Consider the following 19,064-nt stretch of genomic DNA (forward strand, 5'->3'; position numbering starts at 1 on the left):
ACCACCACAGTTGATTTTCTTGAAGTCAGGACAACACCACTGAACACGAGCAATTCATACCTGGCTGGGCAGACACAGATATCATGCATGTAGAATTTAATAGCTTTGGCCTGCTCTTTGTTCTTGAAATGATAGTCAGCCAAGAGGTAATACAATTCGTTAACAAGTGGAAGCCCAGAATCTGTTCCTTCTGGGAGTGCTGGCACCTAAGGAGAAAGGAAAAATAAGATTCATCAGATTTAAAGTTGTTACATTCGCCTTTAAAAAAAAATTCGTTGATCACTAGAAATCACTTTCTAATTTACCCAAATAAAGCTCAGTGAAAAATTTCAAGAAAGCATCTTTAATACAAGCTGCTACTTAATTACTGCAGTTGTTACCCTTTTCTCTTTCTTCCTCTCTTCCAAAAGGATTTAATTTCAGAAGTTTCAAATTATGCAAAACCACAGCAAAATTCATCCAAAATCTTTCTTCAAACAAGCTGCCTCAAGTGAATATTTGTCCCTTCAATTTGCAGATTTCATCAACAGCTCTGCTATTCCAGTCTTTTAAATATCTTTGAATGAGTCACCAACTCTGGTAACATGTTTTTAAGATCCAGCACAGGAACATGCCCTCTGACCCCTGAACCTGGGCATGTTATGTGACCCACATGATCAATTAACCTACTAACCCTGCACATCTTTGGAGCATAGGAGGAAACTGAAGCCCCCGAAGGTAATTCACGCAGTTTCAGGATAAACTTGTAAACTCCTTACAAAGAGGTGGATTCAAACCCATGTCACTAGCATTGTAATAGCTTTGCACTAACCACTATGTTAAGCGTGCCTCTGATATGACATTTTCACAAGGGTTTCACAAAACAGCCTCTAGCCTCCAACTATGTCAAAAGCTTAAGTGTCCTTGTTTACTGTTGATGTTTTACAACTAGGTGTAAATGTTTAAGAAAACACATTTTCCTCTACAAAGGTCACACATCTGGATGTATCATCCCAAAAAAGATAAATTGTACAACTAAACAATGCATAAAATACTGAAGAAGAAATATAACCACAGAGCATAAACTGGATGGGGTGGAAAACAGACGTTATAATTACAAAAAAAAACACATCTAAAATAAATTAATGTTTTATAAAATGTTAAAAGTTATCAAGTCTGGAAATATTCATCAGCATAATCTGTAACCACAGTCATGTGTTATAAGTTTCAGTGTTCAGAACAATTGCCACACAGACGGTTGTGAACATGGCTCAGTCTGTCACACAAACTTCTCCTCTATCAACATCTTTACCTCCTGCTTCTTGAGCCAACAGATTATAAGACTCATCCCACTCCAGCCGCTCTTACACTGCTCTTATACTGACTCTATTCAGAAAGGAGATTCTAGAGTGCGAGATCACATGCCACCATATTCCAGAACAGTTCTTTTACATGCCAGATTGATTAGCGAGCTTTGAAGTAAAGGAACCCCAAGGAGGCAGGGATCACCGTGTGATAAAATTCAACCTGCAGTTTAAGGGGGAGAAGCTAAAACCAGATAAATCAGTACTTCAGTTCAGTTAAGGTTAACGACAGAGGTATGAGAAATGAGCTGGCTAAAGTTGATTGGAAGGGGACCCCAGCAGAGATGTCAGTACAGAAGCAAAGACAGAAGTTTCTGAGAGCAATTTGGAAGACATAGGATCATTTGCTCTCGAAGAAGAAGCATTCCAAAGAAAGGATGAGGAGTGTGGATGAAAAGGGAAGTCAAAGTCTGCCTGAAAGCAAAAGCAAAAAAGTATAAAATTGCAAAAATTAACAGCAAGCTTGAGAATTAGGAAGCTTTTAAAAGTCAACAGGAGGCAACCAAAAAACAATAGGGGTGAAAAGATGAAATACGAAGGTAAGCTGGCTAAAAATACCAATATATTTTCAGATATATAAAAAGTAACAGAGAGGCATGAGTGGACATCAGATCCTTGAAAATGACAGGCAAAGAGAAAAGGCAGGTGAAGTGAATATGTATTTTGCGTTGGTCTTCACTGTGGAAGAAACCAGAAACATCCAAAAACTTGAGCATCAAGGGCAAAAGTAAGTGCAGTCATTATTACTAAGGAAAAGATGCTTGAAACTCACCTTCTTCCAAAGACAGCTAGACGCCTGAACGGACTGCAGCCTGAGGTCCTGAAAGAAGCCACTGAAAAGATTGCGGAAGAATGAGCAGTGATATCTTAAGAATCACTATAGTCAGGAATAGTTCTAGAAGACAGGAAAATTGCAAAGGGACTGCAGAGTCCAAAGGAGGTTGAGCAGGGCAAGGTCCCTATCTTGACAACGCTTCAATCGTACTGTGATCATTGCCTTCTAAGGGTTCCTTTACATTACAGCACTCTAATCAATCTGGTCCATTGCAGAAATGAAAGTATCCTGTCTGGCTGCATTATTGCATGGTATGGTAGCTGCAAAGCATCAGACCAGAAGTTTATTCAGAGGACCATCAAAGCAGCCAGAAGATCAATGGGTTCTCCCTTTCCTCTATTGAGGACATTCACCAAGAGCATGCTTAAATTGGGCTTGAATAATTGTTGAGAACCCTTTCCATCCAGCACTCAGTATCTTTGTACTAAGATTAAGTAGGTGGTTCAGGAGCATCAAAATCAGGATTGCCAGGCTGAGAAATAGTTTCTTTTTGCAGGCTGTGAGATCGATGAACAATACCCTGTGACCAAATAATTTTAAATATTTTTATATACATATTTAGTTTAAATTGTATCTGTACGTATATATGTGTTTATTATGTGCTGTGTAGTTTGTATGTGTGTTGCATCGTAGTCTGGAGAAATACTGTTCCATCTGGTTGTATATTTGGTCAGATGATATAACCATATAACCATATAGAGCCCAGAACAGGCCAGTTTGGCCCTACTAGTCCATGCCGGAAAAAATCCCCACCCTCCTAGTCCCACTGACCAGCACCTGGTCCATACCCCTCCAATCCTCTCCCCTCCATGTAATTATCCAGTCTTTCCTTAAATGTAAATAACATCCTTGTTTCAACCACCTCTGCCGGAAGCTTATTCTACATCCCAACCACCCTTTGCGTGAAGAAATTTCCCCTCATATTCCCCTTATAATTTTCCCCCTGCAATAATCAAACCATGGCCTCTGGTTTGAATATCCCCCATTCTTAATTGAAAAAGCCTATCCACGTTGACTCTCTCTCTCCCTTTTAAAATCTTGAACACCTCCATCAAATCCCCCCTCAATCTTCTACGCTCGAGAGAAAAAAGCCCCAGGCTGCTCAATCTTTCTCTGTAACTCAAACCCTGACATCCTGTCAACATTCTCGTAATCCTTCTCTGCACTCTCTCTATTTTATTTATATCCTTCCTGTAATTTGGTGACCAAAACAGTACAGTATTCCAAACTTGGCCTCACCAATGCTTTGTACAATTTCATCGTAACATCCCAACTCTTGAATTCAAGGCCAACATTCCAAATGCCTTCTTCACCACTCTATCTACCTGAGTGTCAACTTTGAGGGTACTATTTACCACAACTCCTAAATCCTTTTGTTGCTCTGTACTCCTCAATTGTCTACCATTCAATGTATATGGCCTATTTCGATTTGCCTTTCCAAAATGCAACACTTCACACTTATAATAAATTTGAATCCACAAAATGGAGGTCAGTGGTTCTCAACTTTTTTCTTTCCACTCACAGACCACTTGAAGTAATCCCTATGCCTAGAAATGAATAAATGTATTCCATTAGAAAAAATAACATATAGTTTAAGAAATAATATTGAAATATTCGAACAAGTATGGGAGCCTTACATTAAATACAATAGCGAAAACCTACCGGGGACAAACATTACCCAAGTTGATGGAAGGAGAAGGAAAGAAAAGAATGGACTCTGTAGAATTTCTGGTGTATTTTTGTTGAATGACAACATTGTCTGACTGAATTAATGCAACCTAGATTGTATACCTAAAATGGATGAGAGGGGGGGGGGGTGGGGGGGTGGCTTGGGAGGAGGGAGGGGGGGGGGAGAAAAAGTCACTGTAAATGTGTGAAAAAGAAAAAGTGTATATCATGGCTATTGTGATTTATGGTGTGAAAAAAAAAGTAATCCCTATGCCATCGGTGCCCTGCGATTAGTAAGGGATTAGTAAGGGATTGCTTAAGGTGGTCTGTGAGTGGGAAAGGAAGGTTGAGAATCACTGCTCAAGACCCAATTACGACTGAAATTTCTTTGTGAAAAATTATCATTGGCCCATTTCCTTTGGAGTTATGAAACCGTGCACATATCGAATTAATGAGGTACGATTAAAACAAGTGGTTTTCAAACTTTTTCTTTCCACCCACATACCATCTTAAGATATCCCTTACTAATCACAGAGCACGCATGGCATAGGGAATACTTAAAGTAATATGTCAGTGGAAAGAAAAAGCTTGAACCATTGGTAGGACCAGAGGGCACAGGCTCAGAATGAAAGGACAGAGATGACCAGGAATTTCTTAACCTGGAGGGTGTTGAGTCTGTGGAATTAATTGCCAGAGATGGTTGTGGAGGCCAAGTGACTGGGTACATTTCAAGAGGAGGTTGATATGTTTTTGATTGGTAAGGGCGTGAAAGGTTATGGGGAGAAGGCAGGAGAATGGGTTCAGGTGGGGAAAATGACATTACCATGATTCAATTCGTAGAGCATATCCATGGGTTGAATGGTCTAATTCTGTTATACCTTAACAAAGGTCTCAGGCCCAAAACGTTGGTTACTCTTTACTTCCTATGCTGTGTGACCCGCTGAATTTCTCCAGTCATTTTGTGTATTGCACTCATTTTGTTGCTGGGTCTTATGGTCTCTCTGTAACTCTGCACTTCTGTACTATGTCTTACCTGCTATACTATGTATGAGATGTCTAGTTGGATTGCTCACTAAACACATGACAATAAATTTGAAGTTTAAGTACAAGAGCTGTTATCAAACAGAACACATACAAGATTTTTAAAATTCACAGATGAGTAATGTGAGATATAAAATCTGAAAGATAATTAAAAAAAAATAAAACCTACAATATCTGATTAAATTTAAGATGAGAATAATTAGGCATGCAGATAAATGAAAAATAAAGAGAACAAATTCATTTAAAGTTTAAAAATAGAGGCACAAGAACCATGAATAAGCACCCAGCAACTTCAAGTCTGCACAGTTGATCCCATGTTTCCTGTTTACTTACCACCTTAACTCTCCATCCCAAGTCCTTCTCTGACTTGTCTCGATTTCTGCACTGCCTCGGGTTGAGGAGCAGCATTTCCCCCTTTTTGCGGGAACACTGCAACCTTTCAGATTGCATTCTGATGTACATCATCTAATTGTAATATTGATTCAGTTTTACCCTCTCCAGCAGCACAACCTGACCAGATGGGCATTTAGAACAGATCCAAATTTGTAAGCAGGTAACAGCTGGAGTACTACATTCAGTGTTGTGCTCTTGTTTCTTTGCTTTGGTCCTCTTTTCTGTCTGTTTTTTATAGTTTTTATGTTCACCTTTCCTCCAACAAACCTTCTCTTTAACCTGTTAACTGAAATGCTTCATCTGCAGCTTCCCCTTCCCCCCACCCCCCATTTCTCCCTCACCTTCTCTGCAACAAACTAACAAACTTTCCCCTCTTTCACAGTTCTGCCATCGTGCCTTTGTCTTGAAATGTTAATTGTTTGGTTTTCCACAGTTGTTGCCTGACCTGCTGAGTATTTTGAACATTTCTGTTTTTATTTCAGGTGTGCAGTCATGTGTTTTTGACATTTACTAAAAGAATGCTATAGTCAGACAGATCTGGGGAAAAGCACAAGGTTACTATGGAGGTGATTCGGAAGGCAAATAGCTCAAAAATAAAGGGATCAAGGAATAATGTGAAAATTGTTGGTATGCCAGAAGGTATAGAAGGACAAGATCCTCTTCGTTTCTTTAAAGACTGGATTCCGCAAATATTAGGGCAAGCATTTTTCTCTGGGGGATTGGTACTGGAAAGAGCCCATAGAGCTTTAAGAAGAACACCCTCAGCTGGTCAACCACCGAGACTGGTAATAATTCGATGTTTGAATTATTTGGACAGGGAAGCAATACTTCGACTTGCAGTACAAAATGCGAAACAACGACAAACCCCATTATTGATTCAGAATAGCAGAGTCTTTTTTTATACTGATTTGAGTGAAGAGGTCATTCAATGTCGATGTCGATTCAATCCAGTTAAACAAGTTTTGTGCTGTAAAGGTTATAAATCTACTTTTCGTTACCCTGCAGTGTTGAAGGTGTTTTATGGAGACTATCAATTTCGGTCTTTTGAAACTGATCGTGAAGAAATGATTTTTGCTGATTCATTGCCAGGTACAAGAGGACAAAGATGTAGTCCACCATTATCTCCTAAAGAAAAATCTGGTTGCTCTGGAAACTAAATAAATGGCAGAAATGGGAAAAACGGGAATGGAAAGAGTCTACCTCCTTCTGAAGTGGGATCTTCGAGATTGGAATCTTCTGGATGAAAAGAAGAATTTTTTAATTCTATTTTTTCACTTTTGTTATTTTGATATTTTCATGTTATTGATTGTTTGGCTGGGGAGGGAGAGATTTACACTAAGTTCTTTACTAGTCATCAGCCACTGGTGGGTGACCCACTACCTTTTGATAGTTTTTTTTGTGGGAGGGATTTTCTTTTTTTTTTCTTTTTTTTTAGTTTTTAATTTGTGATTTTTTTTCTATTGGAGGGCCTATATACATTGATTTGAATTTTTATATAAAGATATTATTAGTATTTAGTTATAATAGTAGATGTGTCAAAGTTGAGGTTTGCTACTTTTAATGTTCAAGGATTAAATAGTACGATTAAGCAAAAGCATAAGCGAGTCTTGACGTATATTAAGAAAATGAAAATTGATATTGCTTTTTTACAAGAAACATATTTGAATGTGAAGGAAAACATGAAATTAAAAAGGGACTGGGTTGGGCATGTATATTCTTCATTTAATTCTAGAGCTGAAGGTGTAGCAATTTTGATACATAAAAATTTATCTTTTGAATTACAATCAATGGAGGAAAAGGCAGGATGTATTCTTAAATTGAATTGTAAGATTTTTAGTGAATTTTGGACTTAATATTTAAGCCCCAAATGCAGATGATGAAATATTTATTTCAGAAGCATTTTTATGTTTGGGTCAGGCTAATGATAATATTTTAGTTGGTGGTGATTTTAATTGTGTTTTGGAACCTTTATTAGATAAATCTCCAAAGAAAATTTAAAAATCCAAGATGGCAATTCAGGTCCAAGCATTGATGAAAGATCTTAATTTAGTAGATATTTGGAGACGTCTTAATCCGACAGAGAAAGTTTTTTCCTTTTCTTCATTTAGACATGAATCGTTTTCAAGGATTGACTTCTTTTTAGTATCGGCACATTTACAAGGGAAAATACAACAAGCAGAATATAAAAGTAAGGTGATTTCAGATCATTCTTTGTTATATTTTACATATGAAACTTCTGAGAAAACTCAATTGCTTATCATTGGAGATTTAATACAATGTTGTTAAAAAATATGGAATTTATTGATTTTTTGAAAAAAACAAATTAATTTTTTTTAAAGAAAATTCTAATTCTGTTCAAAGTAAGTTTGTATTATGGGATGTTATGAAAGCCTATTTGAGAGGACAAATAATTAGTTATACTTCTAAAATAAAAAAGAGTCGATTAAATCAGAGTCTTGAATTAGAGAAACAGATCGATGAGTTAGAAAAGGAATTTCAGAAAGATGCTACAGAAGATCAGAAAATAGAATTATCTAGGATGAAATTGAAATATAATACTTTGCAATCTTATCAATTTTAATGTGTGATTAATAGGACTAAACAACGGTATTATGAATGGGGAGAGAAAGCACATAAGGTATTGGCGTGGCAATTAAAGAAAGAACAGATATCGAGGACTATTAATGCTGTTTGACGGAATTCTCTTATTACTTATAAACCTCGTGAGATTAATGATGAATTTTATTTATTTTATAAAAAGTTATATACATCTGAAGGAAAACAAGAAACTGGATCTACTGATCTTTTTTTATCACAGTTGAATTTACCGATATTACAGGATAGAGATGTACAGGAGTTAGAAGAACCATTTACTGATTCGGAAATTAAAATGGCTATGCTGGAAATGCCAAACGGTAAATCGCCTGATGATGATGGATTTTTGGTTGAATTTTATAAAATATTTTATGATGATTTATCTACAGTGTTTGGGAATGTATTACGTCACGTTAGAGAACATTATGAATTACCTGAATCTTGTTCTCGTGCTTTAATTACAGTAATTCCTAAAAAAGACACAGATCCTTTGAAAGTATCTTCATATAGACCAATTTCATTGTTAAATGTAGATTATAAAATAATAGCTAAAATATTAGCAAATGGATTGGCTAAATTTTTACCCAAGTTGATTCATATTGATCAAACAGGTTTTATAAAGAATAGATATGCTTCAGATAACATTTTGCACGTGATTAGTTTGATTAATAGATTTTTAAAATCTTCAGATCACCCGATGGTGATATCCTTAGATGCAGAAAAAGCATTTGATAGAGTTGAATGGAATTTTTTATTTAAAGTTTTGGAGAAATTTAAGTTTGATCCTTCTTTTATTGGTTGGATTAGGGCTCTATATAGTAAACCGGTAGCTAGAGTATTGACGAATGGTTTGATTTCGGAATCTTTTAAGTTAACTCGATCAACTCGTCAAGGTTGTCCTTTATCACCAGCTTTGTTTACATTAGTGATTGAACTTTTAGCGCAGTAGATAAGACAAAATACACAGATACAAGGAATGAAAGTTTTAGATGAGGAGTATAAAATTAATTTATTTGCTGATGATGTATTGGTGTATTTAATAAACCCAGCTCAGTCACTTTTACATTTGAAGGAATGTTTAATACAATATGGATGTCTTTCTGGATATAAAGTTAATTGGGAAAAAAGTGAAATTTTACCAGTAAGTGAAGGAGATTATTCAGTTTATAAGAATATTATTAATTTGAAGTGGACTGATCGAATTAAATATCTGGGTATAATTTAGAGTGTTAATTATCAATCTTTATATGAATTAAATTATGCTCCATTAATGAAAAAAATTAAAACTGATTTGATAAAATGGAAAGATTTACCTATTAATTTAATGGGAAGGAATAAATACAATTAAGATGAATATCTTTCCGCGTATACAATATTTGTTTCAATCTATTCCATATTTACTTGATAAAATTCTTTTTCGAGATTTGAATAAAATGGCTAAGGAGTTTTTATGGAGGGGTAAATTTTCGAGAGTAGTTTTGAATAAATTAACTTGGAAATATGAGTTAAGGGAACTACGTTTACCACATTTTCAAAATTATTATGAAGCAGCCCAACTTAAATTTATTAGTTCATTGATGGATTTGGTATGGCCTCCGAGTTGGGCTAAAATTGAGATGGCAAGTATTTCTGAATTTGAAATACATCAATTTTTGTTTAGGTGGAATATAAATTTGTTACAACAATATAATGTTCCTATACCAAAACATTTAATGAAGTTATAGATAAATAAAAATAAAATGATAGGCGCTAGGGGTAAATTATTGGCTTTGACTCCGTTGTATAATAATCAACTTATTTCTTTTTCAATACATAATCAAAGTTTATTGCATTGGAGATTTAAAGGTGTGAAAAATTTGGGAGATTGTTTTAAAGAGGGTAAGTTTTTATCTTTTAATCAGATGAGGGAAGATTTTGTTATTGATAAGAACTCTATTTCTTTATTATCAAATTAGATCTTTTGTAAAATATATGTTTGGTAGAGATATGATTTTACCTAAAATGACTAAATTTGAGACTTTTCTTATGAAGGTACCAGAGAAGGGTTATATTTCATCTATGATTCAAATATTACAGGATGGTATGGATAAAAAGGGTTGGGATAGATCTAAAATTAAATGGGAAGTGGATATTGGTTTTATTTTTTTCTGAAGATGATTGGTTAGATATTTGTTATGATAGTGTAACTAGATTGATAAATGCACGTTATGCAATGATTAATTACAATTTTTTACATCAACTATATTTGACACCTGAAAAATTAAGAAAATATTGTTTTAATAAATCAGATTTGTGTTTTAGATGTGGTGATACGGTTGGAATTTTTTTTCACGCTGTTTGGTCATGTATACATATACAATCTTTTTGGAAGAAAATTCAATCGTTTTTAGAATATCTGTATAAGATTAAAATAGTTTTAGATCCAACAGTATTTTTATTGGGTAGTTTGCAACCTCTGAAAGGTTTGGGATTAGATAAGTTCCAGCTTGCTTTTGTATATTTAGCTTTATCCGTAGCGAAAAAATGTATTGCTAGTACATGGAAAGATACAAATATGATTGATATTAATAGATAGCATAATGAAATGAAATATTGTTTAATAATGGAAAAAATTATGTATGTTTTGCATAATTATAATTTTTTTATTAATAAGTGGCTGTTATACTCGGAATATTTACATTTCAATTTATATTGACTAGATTTCAATATGTATATATAACTTTTTCTTTAATATTCTTTCTTTTTTTTTATGGCTCTCCTTAGGAGAGTTGGCTGAAGTGGGGCGTCCTTTTCTTTTTTTTTTCTATATATATAAAAAAAAGTTCATGTTCATGTTTAACTGCTGCATATGTCATATATTATTTGTTTTTTGAACGAATAAATAAAGTTTTTAAAAAAAATAAATGAAGGGATCGAGTACAAAAGTAGGACTACCTTGCTATAACAATAATGAGCAGGTAACAGCTAGAGTACCACATTCAGTTTTGTGCTCTTCATTTGAGGAGCAAGAGACTTGCCAAAGAGACAGTTGAGTGAACCCCAACTCCCCTGATTGCCAAGGTGGCAGTGGTGTGCAATGAGGGAAGTCTTGGCTGAAAAGGTGAATATTCCCTGATGGTCACCTTGCCCAAACATGGTAGATTTCAAGGGCCTTGGCAGAGTGATTGATATGAGAATATTTCCACTCATGGAGGAATCTAAGCTGAGGGGCAAAGCCTCAGGATAATTAGACTCCCTTTTAAGATAGAAAAGGAGGAATTTCTTCTCAGATAATTAGAAATATTTGGAATTATCTACAATGGAAAGCTCTGGGTGATGAGTTATTGATTATTTCCAGACTCTAAGCTTCAGACTTTGGTAGGATTAAGGGTTCATACGATTCAGGAGAGTTGAGATGACAATCAGCCATTTCTTACTCCATTTTTACCTTTGAAGAAATATACAAATATATAAAAGAAACAGATAAGGGTAGATGCAAGAAAGTTGTTTCCACTGGTAGGTGAGACTAGAATGAGGGAACAGATTTAGGACTGAACTGAGGAGGAACTGTTTCTGCTAGAGTAATGAATCTATGGAACTCTCTGCTCAAGAAAGACTCATTAAATGTATTTCAAACAGATAGATTTTTGGGAGTAAGAGATTTAAGGGTTATGTGGGAAAGACAGATAGGGGAGCGGAGTCCACAGCCAGATCAGCCATGATCAAGTTGAACAGCAGAAAAAATAGATGGCCTCCTCTTTCTCCTCTTTCTTATATTAAAAGATTATCTTTTTATAGTCCCTCCAGTGTGATATTAACATTACCTTATCAACTGAGCCTTCAATATATGCTGTGACACTCTCTATCGAAAGAGGCAAGTTGTCCTCATCACGATCTATTGCAGCAATCTTCTTCAAGAGATTTGCCAAATCTGCAGACACAGTGCTGGTCTTGTAACTGTCAAATTCCGGGTAATTCTTGGGTTTGAAATAATCAAACATGAATTCTGCATCATTCCAACCCAGTTCAACCTACAGTTGAAAACAAAGACAAAAAAAAATGTGTTATTTTGCATTGAGCCACTGATTTTAGTTCAAAACAAAAACAAGTAAAACAAAAGGAACCAACTTCCTGTAGAAAAATTTTAAGAATCTTACAGCACACAAGAGAAACTGACAGCCCAGCATCTGCATTCAGCATCAAGGCAATAACACTCACTGCCCTCGAACTTCAACACTGCACTGTTGACAGCATTGTCTACAAGAACAAATCCTATTCTAATAAATGATGCCATCGGGCCTCTGTTCAAAGTGAGCTCTAGCATTCAGTGTCATCAAGGATGGGTCAGCATCAAAACATTAAAGTGCATTCCGAATCAGCACACAAGCGAGCAACTTTTCATTAACTTTATAAGCATACTGAACAAAGTTCATCAGAGAAACCGGTGCAAGGGGCAAGCTTCAGGTTCTTGGTCATTGGGATCTCTTTTGGGGAAGGTATGATCTAAGCAAAAAGGATGGGTTACACCTGAACCCAAAAGGGACCAATATCCTGGCACGCAGGTTTAATATAGCTGTTTGGGAGGGTTTAAATTAATTTGGCTGTGGGGACAGAAACCAGAGTGCTAGGGCTGAAGAAGGGGGAAAACAAGAGTGAAGTGAAAATAGTGTGCAGCAAGAATGACAGACAGGTGACAAAACAAAATAATAGCTGGAGGGATGACAGAGACACAGAGTGTTCAAAATCTGGTCTAAAGGTATTATACTTAAATACATGCAGCATTAGCAGCATTAGAAACAAGATAGATGATCTTGCTGTATAGTTACAGATTGGAGGGTACTGTAATTCCTGTCACTCCACTGAAATACTGACAAATCAGACTTTAGCCTCTCCTTTTGAGTCATGGCTAAAGGATGGATGTCAATGGGAGTTGAACGATCAAGGGTATACAGTGAATGGGCAGGGAGGTGGGGGGGTCGGCATGGCTCTACTTGTAAGCAACAATATTAAATTGGAAAGAAGGGCCATAGGATCAGAAGAGGTAGAGTCCTTATGGGTTGAGTTAAAGATTGGTAAAGGTAAAAGGTCAATTACATACAGGCCCCCAAACAACAGCTGTGACATGGATTACAAAACACAACTGGAAATAGATATGGACAGCATTACAATAATCATGGGGGATTTTAACATGAAAGTAGATTGGGAAAGTTAGGTTGGGAAAGTTAAGTTAGGTTGGTGTGGGACCTCAGGAGAGAGAGTTTGTGGAATGCCAACAGGATCAACTGTACTGGATTGGGTGCTGTGTAATAAACCAGAGGAGATTAGAGATCTTGAGATAAAGGGACCCTTAAGAGGCAGTGATCACAATATGATTGAGTTCACTTTGAAATTTGAAAAGGAGAGGCTAAAGTCTGATTTGTCAGTATTTCAGTGGAGTGACAGGAATTACAGTTGCAAGAGAGAGAAATTATCCAATTGATTGGAAAAACACTCTCATGGGAAAGAGAGCAGATGAGCAATCCATCCATTGCAAGTTTATGCAAGAAATGAGCAAAATGCAGGAGAGGCACATACCAAAAAGAAAAGAAATTGTGAATGGTAAAATGAGACAATTGTGGATGTCAAGGAAAGTTAAAGCCAAACTAAAAGCAAAAGAGAGGGCAGACAAGGAAGCAAAAATTAGCAGGAAGATAGAAGACTGAGAAACTTTTAAAAAATGTAGAGGACAACTAAAAAGGTGATTAAGAAGGAAAAGGTGCATTAGGAAAGGAGGTTAGCAAGTAACGTCACAGAGAATACTGAAAGCTGGTTTTTTTTTTTAAATATATAGAGGAAAAGAGTAACCAAAGTAGACAAAGGACCAATAGAAAATGACACTGGAGATTTTGTAATAGGAGACAAGAAGATGGCAGGAGCTGAATGAATACTTTGAATCAGTCTTCACTGTGAAAGACATTAGTAGCATACCAGACTCTCGTGGCTCTCTGGGAAGAGAAGTGGATGAGGTCAAGATCACGAGAGGGAGGGCATTTGGGAAGCTAAATGGTCTAAGGGTAAACAAGTCTCCCGGACCGGATGGAATGCACCCTAGGGTTCTGAAGGAGGTAGCTGTAGATATTCTGGAGGCATTGGTAATGATCCTCCAGGAATCAATGAAGCCTGGCATGGTTCTGGTGGACAGGAGGATCATGAATGTCCCTCCACTGCTTAAGAACGGAGCTAGGTAGGAGTAGCATATTATAGACCTATTAGACTGACATCAGTGATTGGGAAGCTGTTGGAGTCGAATGTCAAGGATGAGATTATGGAATACCTGGAGGTGCATGAAAAGATAGGCCCAAGTCAGCATGATTTCCTTAAAGAAAATCATGCCTGACAAACCCATTGTAATTTTTTTAAGAGATGACAAGTAGGAGAGACAGGAGAGATGCAGTGGATGTTGTGTATTTGAATTTTTAAAAGGCCTTCGACAAGGTGCCACACCCAAGGCTGCTAAACAAAATGAGAGCCCATGGAATTACAGGAAGGATACTAGCATGACTAGAGTATTAGTTGATCAGCAGAAAACAAGAGTAGGAATATAGAGATCCTATTCTGGTTGGCTACCAGTTATCAGTGGTGTTCTTCAATAGATGGCTTTGAGTCTAAATTTGCAGATGATACCAAAATAGGTTGAGAAGAAGTGGTGCTGAGGATACCAAGAGCCTGCCAAGAGAATTAGATAAATTAGGAGAATGGACAAAGAGGTGGAGGATGAGGATTGAGGATGAAATACAGTGATGAAAACTGTACAGTCGTGCACTTTGGTAGAAGAAATAGACAGGTAGTCTAATTATTTAGATGGTGTTGGAAGGATTTGTGTGGATCCCACAGGTTAAGAACCAGACTGAAATCGATGTACAAAGCACAAATTTATTTTGGGGATATAGATGGAGCAACCAGGTTAAAATGCTAAATTAACCTATACACACTCACAATAGGCAAGGGGTGAATATACACCGGATAATGAGGGAGAAACCGACAGAAACTGGGGAAATGTGTATTTTAGTCAGAATCAAGGTGATACTACATGCCCCCACCCCTTGACCTGTACAGACATGGCTCGAGTTAGCTAATCCTGAGAATCACCCCAACCCAGTGAAAAAGGGGATACTTACGTGCCATGAGAGGTTAAAATGAGACACAACAATGGGGAACATGGTCCTTTATAGCCCTACAGCAGGTATTGGGGGGGCCAATCACTCGAGGCAGGCTGAGCCCCATTGGCTGCTGTGGCCAATCGCTCGAAGCCAAGTTCAGGGGCTCAGCAGGGGTCAGCCTAGGTGATTCACCTGGGCCATTTGGGTGATGGACAGGACTGAGTCCCGACAGGCTGCATGGACTCCAGCACCTGGTAATTTTGATGGACCAATCACAAGGGTCACCTTAATGGCTTGAGGTGAGTCTGACCTTGATTGGCATGCAATGTGTCCTCTGAATAGAAGCGCAGCAGCGCCACCAAATGGTGGTTGCAGCCTCTCCATTACAGATGGGGAGAAAATTCAAAATTCCAAGGTGCAAAGGGACTTGGGAGTCCTCATGCAGGATACCATAAAGGTTGACCTCCAGGATCAGTTGATGGTGAAGAAAATAAATGCAATGTTGGCATTTATTTCTATAGTGATACCATGTTAGAACAGGGATGTAATGTTGAGATTTTATAAAGGACTGGTGAGACCTCACTTGGAGTACTGTGCACGGTTTTGGGCACTGTATTTAAGAGGAGACATGCTGGCATTGGAGAGGGTACAGAGAAGATTTGCTAGAATTCTACCAGGAATGATTGCCAACTCTTGGACTGCATCAGAAGAAATATATTGGATTTGCCGAGGTTCAAGGTCCTTTTTCTGTTATTTCTTTACTGCTCAATTACTCTATTTGCTCTTCTCATGGCTCATTTGTGTTCATATTTACAAAGCAACATTTAAATATATCAGCAAATATTCTTCCTAAACCAGGTAAGGGGGCAACACTTTAGGAGAAATATTAGAGGTGGCTTTTTCACTCAGCGAGTGGTGGCAGAATGGAATGATCTTCCGAATGAGATAGTTGCGGCAGGGTCCATTCTGTCCTTTAAGAGAAGGTTGGATGTGTACGTGGAGGAGAGGGAGTTGGAGGGTTATTGGCGGAGAGCGGGAGGTTTGAGCTAGTGGAGTTGTTCTAGTGAACCGGTGAGGACTCGAAAGGCCGACATGGCCTGTTTCCGCTCCGTAAATGGTTATATAACATTCATACAAGTAATCCAACTCCCAAAGTCCACACTAAGACCAAATAAATATTTATCACAATCAGAAATGCAGACATGTCATACACATTCGCAGAAAGTAGAATTGTTTTAAGAAGGTTACATCTAGTCTATTCTCAGTTGACAACATTCACTCATCAGTACAAAACTTAATAGCACCCATTTCTCTAGCATGAAGTATCCCCCCCACAATCCAGCTTGTAACGTGCAATGTATACATAGCTACGTGCCTGCTGAGCAGAGTGTTCCTCCAGATATCTGGCTTTGCTTTTCTTACTGGGATAGGCATAGAGACAGTAAAAACATTGCTCAAGTGCAGTTTCCAGTTCCTCTTTAAAGGGGTGAGCATCTTCAGCTTTTGAAGCAGACAATTCCTTCTGAAGAACTCGCACCTGTTGAGGAAGGCATATTATTCTATTGGACAAAGTATTATGCAAAACAACATACAGTAAAATCACCGAGTTCAAGCAACCAGCAACCCAACCGACAAACAAAAAAAAATTGATGAAATAAATATTTTTAGAAAACTAAACAAGAATAAATAAAAATTTAAATAATAGTTTAAAATTGTAAAAGTACATGTTCTCTGAACACACAACTCCTTGGCAAAGATGGGAGCAAACATTCAGCCAGTGGAGTGCCCCGGTCGGGCCCTGCCCACAGCAGCTGACTGAATAAAGTTTCAATAAAATTGTGTTTGAATAAAATGGCAATGCTGAGGATGAAGAGCCGGACGATACTGCTCGCCGCTGGGGCAACTCTCCCAAAGTGTCCCTCTATCCCTGCCTAGTAAGAGTCTTTATTAGTATTATCTATATTATTAAGGCTTTATCTGCAAACTTAGTTGTGGGGGTGGGGGTTATTATGATGGTGCACAATTTGCATAGCAGCGACCAAAGTTAGAATTTAAATTTAAAATCTGTAAGTTACAGGAATTACCTGATTAAAGTGAATTTTACATATTAAGGACAACAAGACTTTTTTTTTTAATTACTTTGCATTTTACACTCTTTCGTCCTTCCAACTGTTTATTCTAAATACAGGTGTATTAGTTAGGTATTGTAAGAGCGTGTCTCAGTCAACAGTAAAATTTGCTTATCTGGCATCCGTGAACCCCCGGTGGTTTTACTATAATTGGATCAGCAGTGGAGAAGTAAACCATTTGACCACAGTTTATATGCCCGGTACATTTCACTTAATCTTTCCACTGTCTGATTCCTTCTTCCTTGTCCACATTGCCCTTTTGTGCATCTCTAATTTCCCCCTGCAACTACATATTGCAGTTCTATATTCTACACATTCTCTCAATAAAGTAATTTACCCTTTCGTACTCATTAGTAACCATATTGGACTTTAGGACCAGAGAGACAAGAGACTACAGACACTGGAATCTGGAGCAAATAATAAAGGCTGAAAGAACTCCATGGGCCAATGAGAATCTGTGGAGAAAAAGAGATGGACAACTTTTCAGGTCAAGATCCTGCATTGGGATTGAGGGGGTAGAGGGAAGATATCCAGTACAAAGAGGTGAGAGGGTGCAGTGAAACAGAGGCTGATTGGCAATAGGCAAAACCAGAAGGGGAATTGGGAGAAATGGTAGACAAGATGGACCAAGAAATAGAGATGGAACAGATAGAGGCTGGTAGATGATAGGTGGAAACATGAGAAAAATAGAAAAAGAAGGCAGGTGAGGAAGAGGAAGATTGGATCAAAGTCTAGTAGGTGATAGGTGGAAACAGATAAGAGAAGGATGACAGGCAGATGTAGCAAGGATAGGAAAGGCAAACCAAGGGAGAAAACCACAGGTGGTTCCTCAACCAAAGATATATTTCTTTGGTTGTAGCTCTAAATAAAATAATCAATCTCTCAAGCTTGAGGATCAAGACAGGAAATGCCCATTTTGATGTGCCCCAAGATCATTCTGGATGCATCAGTCAAATAAAGCAACTGGAATCTACTCTAAACTTGGCAGAGATCTCTTTACAAACTTTACTCAAGCAAAAATGACTGCACTGCACCAGCTGAAAAGACCTGTACTAATGAAGAGCATTACGCATAAAAGTATTTCCTTCTTTCTTTAGGTCTGACAATGAGCTACAACAGAGTTCCTACAATGCATCTGTACAAGACTATCCTCTCCCTAATGCACCATCAGGGCTTTTCAAACTGTGAAAGTGAATAACACCAAACATTGTTCATTCAAGGTAGCTTTCCAGGTGAAAGCCTGCATTTCTCATGAAAGAGTTCAATCATCACTAAGCCTCCAGCACATAATGCTAATACCAAAAGGGGAAAAGAGAAGGCCGGGAGAATACGTGAGAAACATAGGTGGATTAAATGAACTCTGTTTTTACCCACACTCCACAATAATGTGAACATTTTCATTCCATAATCGAAGTCAGGCTACTTACATAGAACTTCAGCAGAGCTCCATCAGAGTTACAGCACCAGGATCTCCGCCCTAGATACTCATGAGCTGTATTCAGTAGCATTAGAGAGGAGGGCAGCATTGGAGTTTCAGGATCTACAAGAGAGGTTTTGAAAGGTAAGAATTGGAGAAATGCATCCCTTGCCATGAATAGCAACAACTTGAAGTGAGTACGATGCATAGTGATTGCCGTACTCAGCTAGAATTCGGCACCATTTGCTCATATTCATGTGCAGCTGAGGAATTTAAATTTAAGTGGACAAATAACTCTGTTACTAAAGAACTAGTATCAACATTGATTACCAAGAAACTCCTGATTTGATGCCTTGTTCTCCAGCATGCTTTCCTTACCTGGTGTGTTGTATGCAACTCCCAACCAACCAGTTGACTTTTAACCTTCTTTTCAATCAGGGGAAATTAAGACCGAAGAACAATTGCTGGCATCACTAACAAAAGAGTTAGATCATTTCATAAATTGAATGGTCATTAATATTCCAC

At 37.5% G+C, this 19,064-nt stretch overlaps 1 protein-coding gene across 10 annotated transcripts in view; it reads right to left on the minus strand.

The window, feature by feature from the left end:
• LOC138761237 (calcineurin-binding protein cabin-1-like) overlaps positions 1-19,064 on the minus strand; it is a 200,181-nt gene that overhangs the window by 71,675 nt on the left and 109,442 nt on the right. For all 10 annotated transcript variants that reach the window (XM_069933028.1, XM_069933032.1, XM_069933027.1 and 7 more), the window contains 4 exons: positions 18,550-18,662; positions 16,369-16,530; positions 11,679-11,885; positions 61-206 (listed from right to left, as the gene is read on the minus strand). In XM_069933028.1, the coding sequence (XP_069789129.1) occupies positions 61-206; positions 11,679-11,885; positions 16,369-16,530; positions 18,550-18,662 (628 nt within the window). The remainder of the gene's footprint in view (positions 1-60; positions 207-11,678; positions 11,886-16,368; positions 16,531-18,549; positions 18,663-19,064) is intronic.

This window comes from Narcine bancroftii, chromosome 4 (assembly GCF_036971445.1).
Source record: "Narcine bancroftii isolate sNarBan1 chromosome 4, sNarBan1.hap1, whole genome shotgun sequence".
NCBI classification, from domain to species: domain Eukaryota; kingdom Metazoa; phylum Chordata; class Chondrichthyes; order Torpediniformes; family Narcinidae; genus Narcine; species Narcine bancroftii.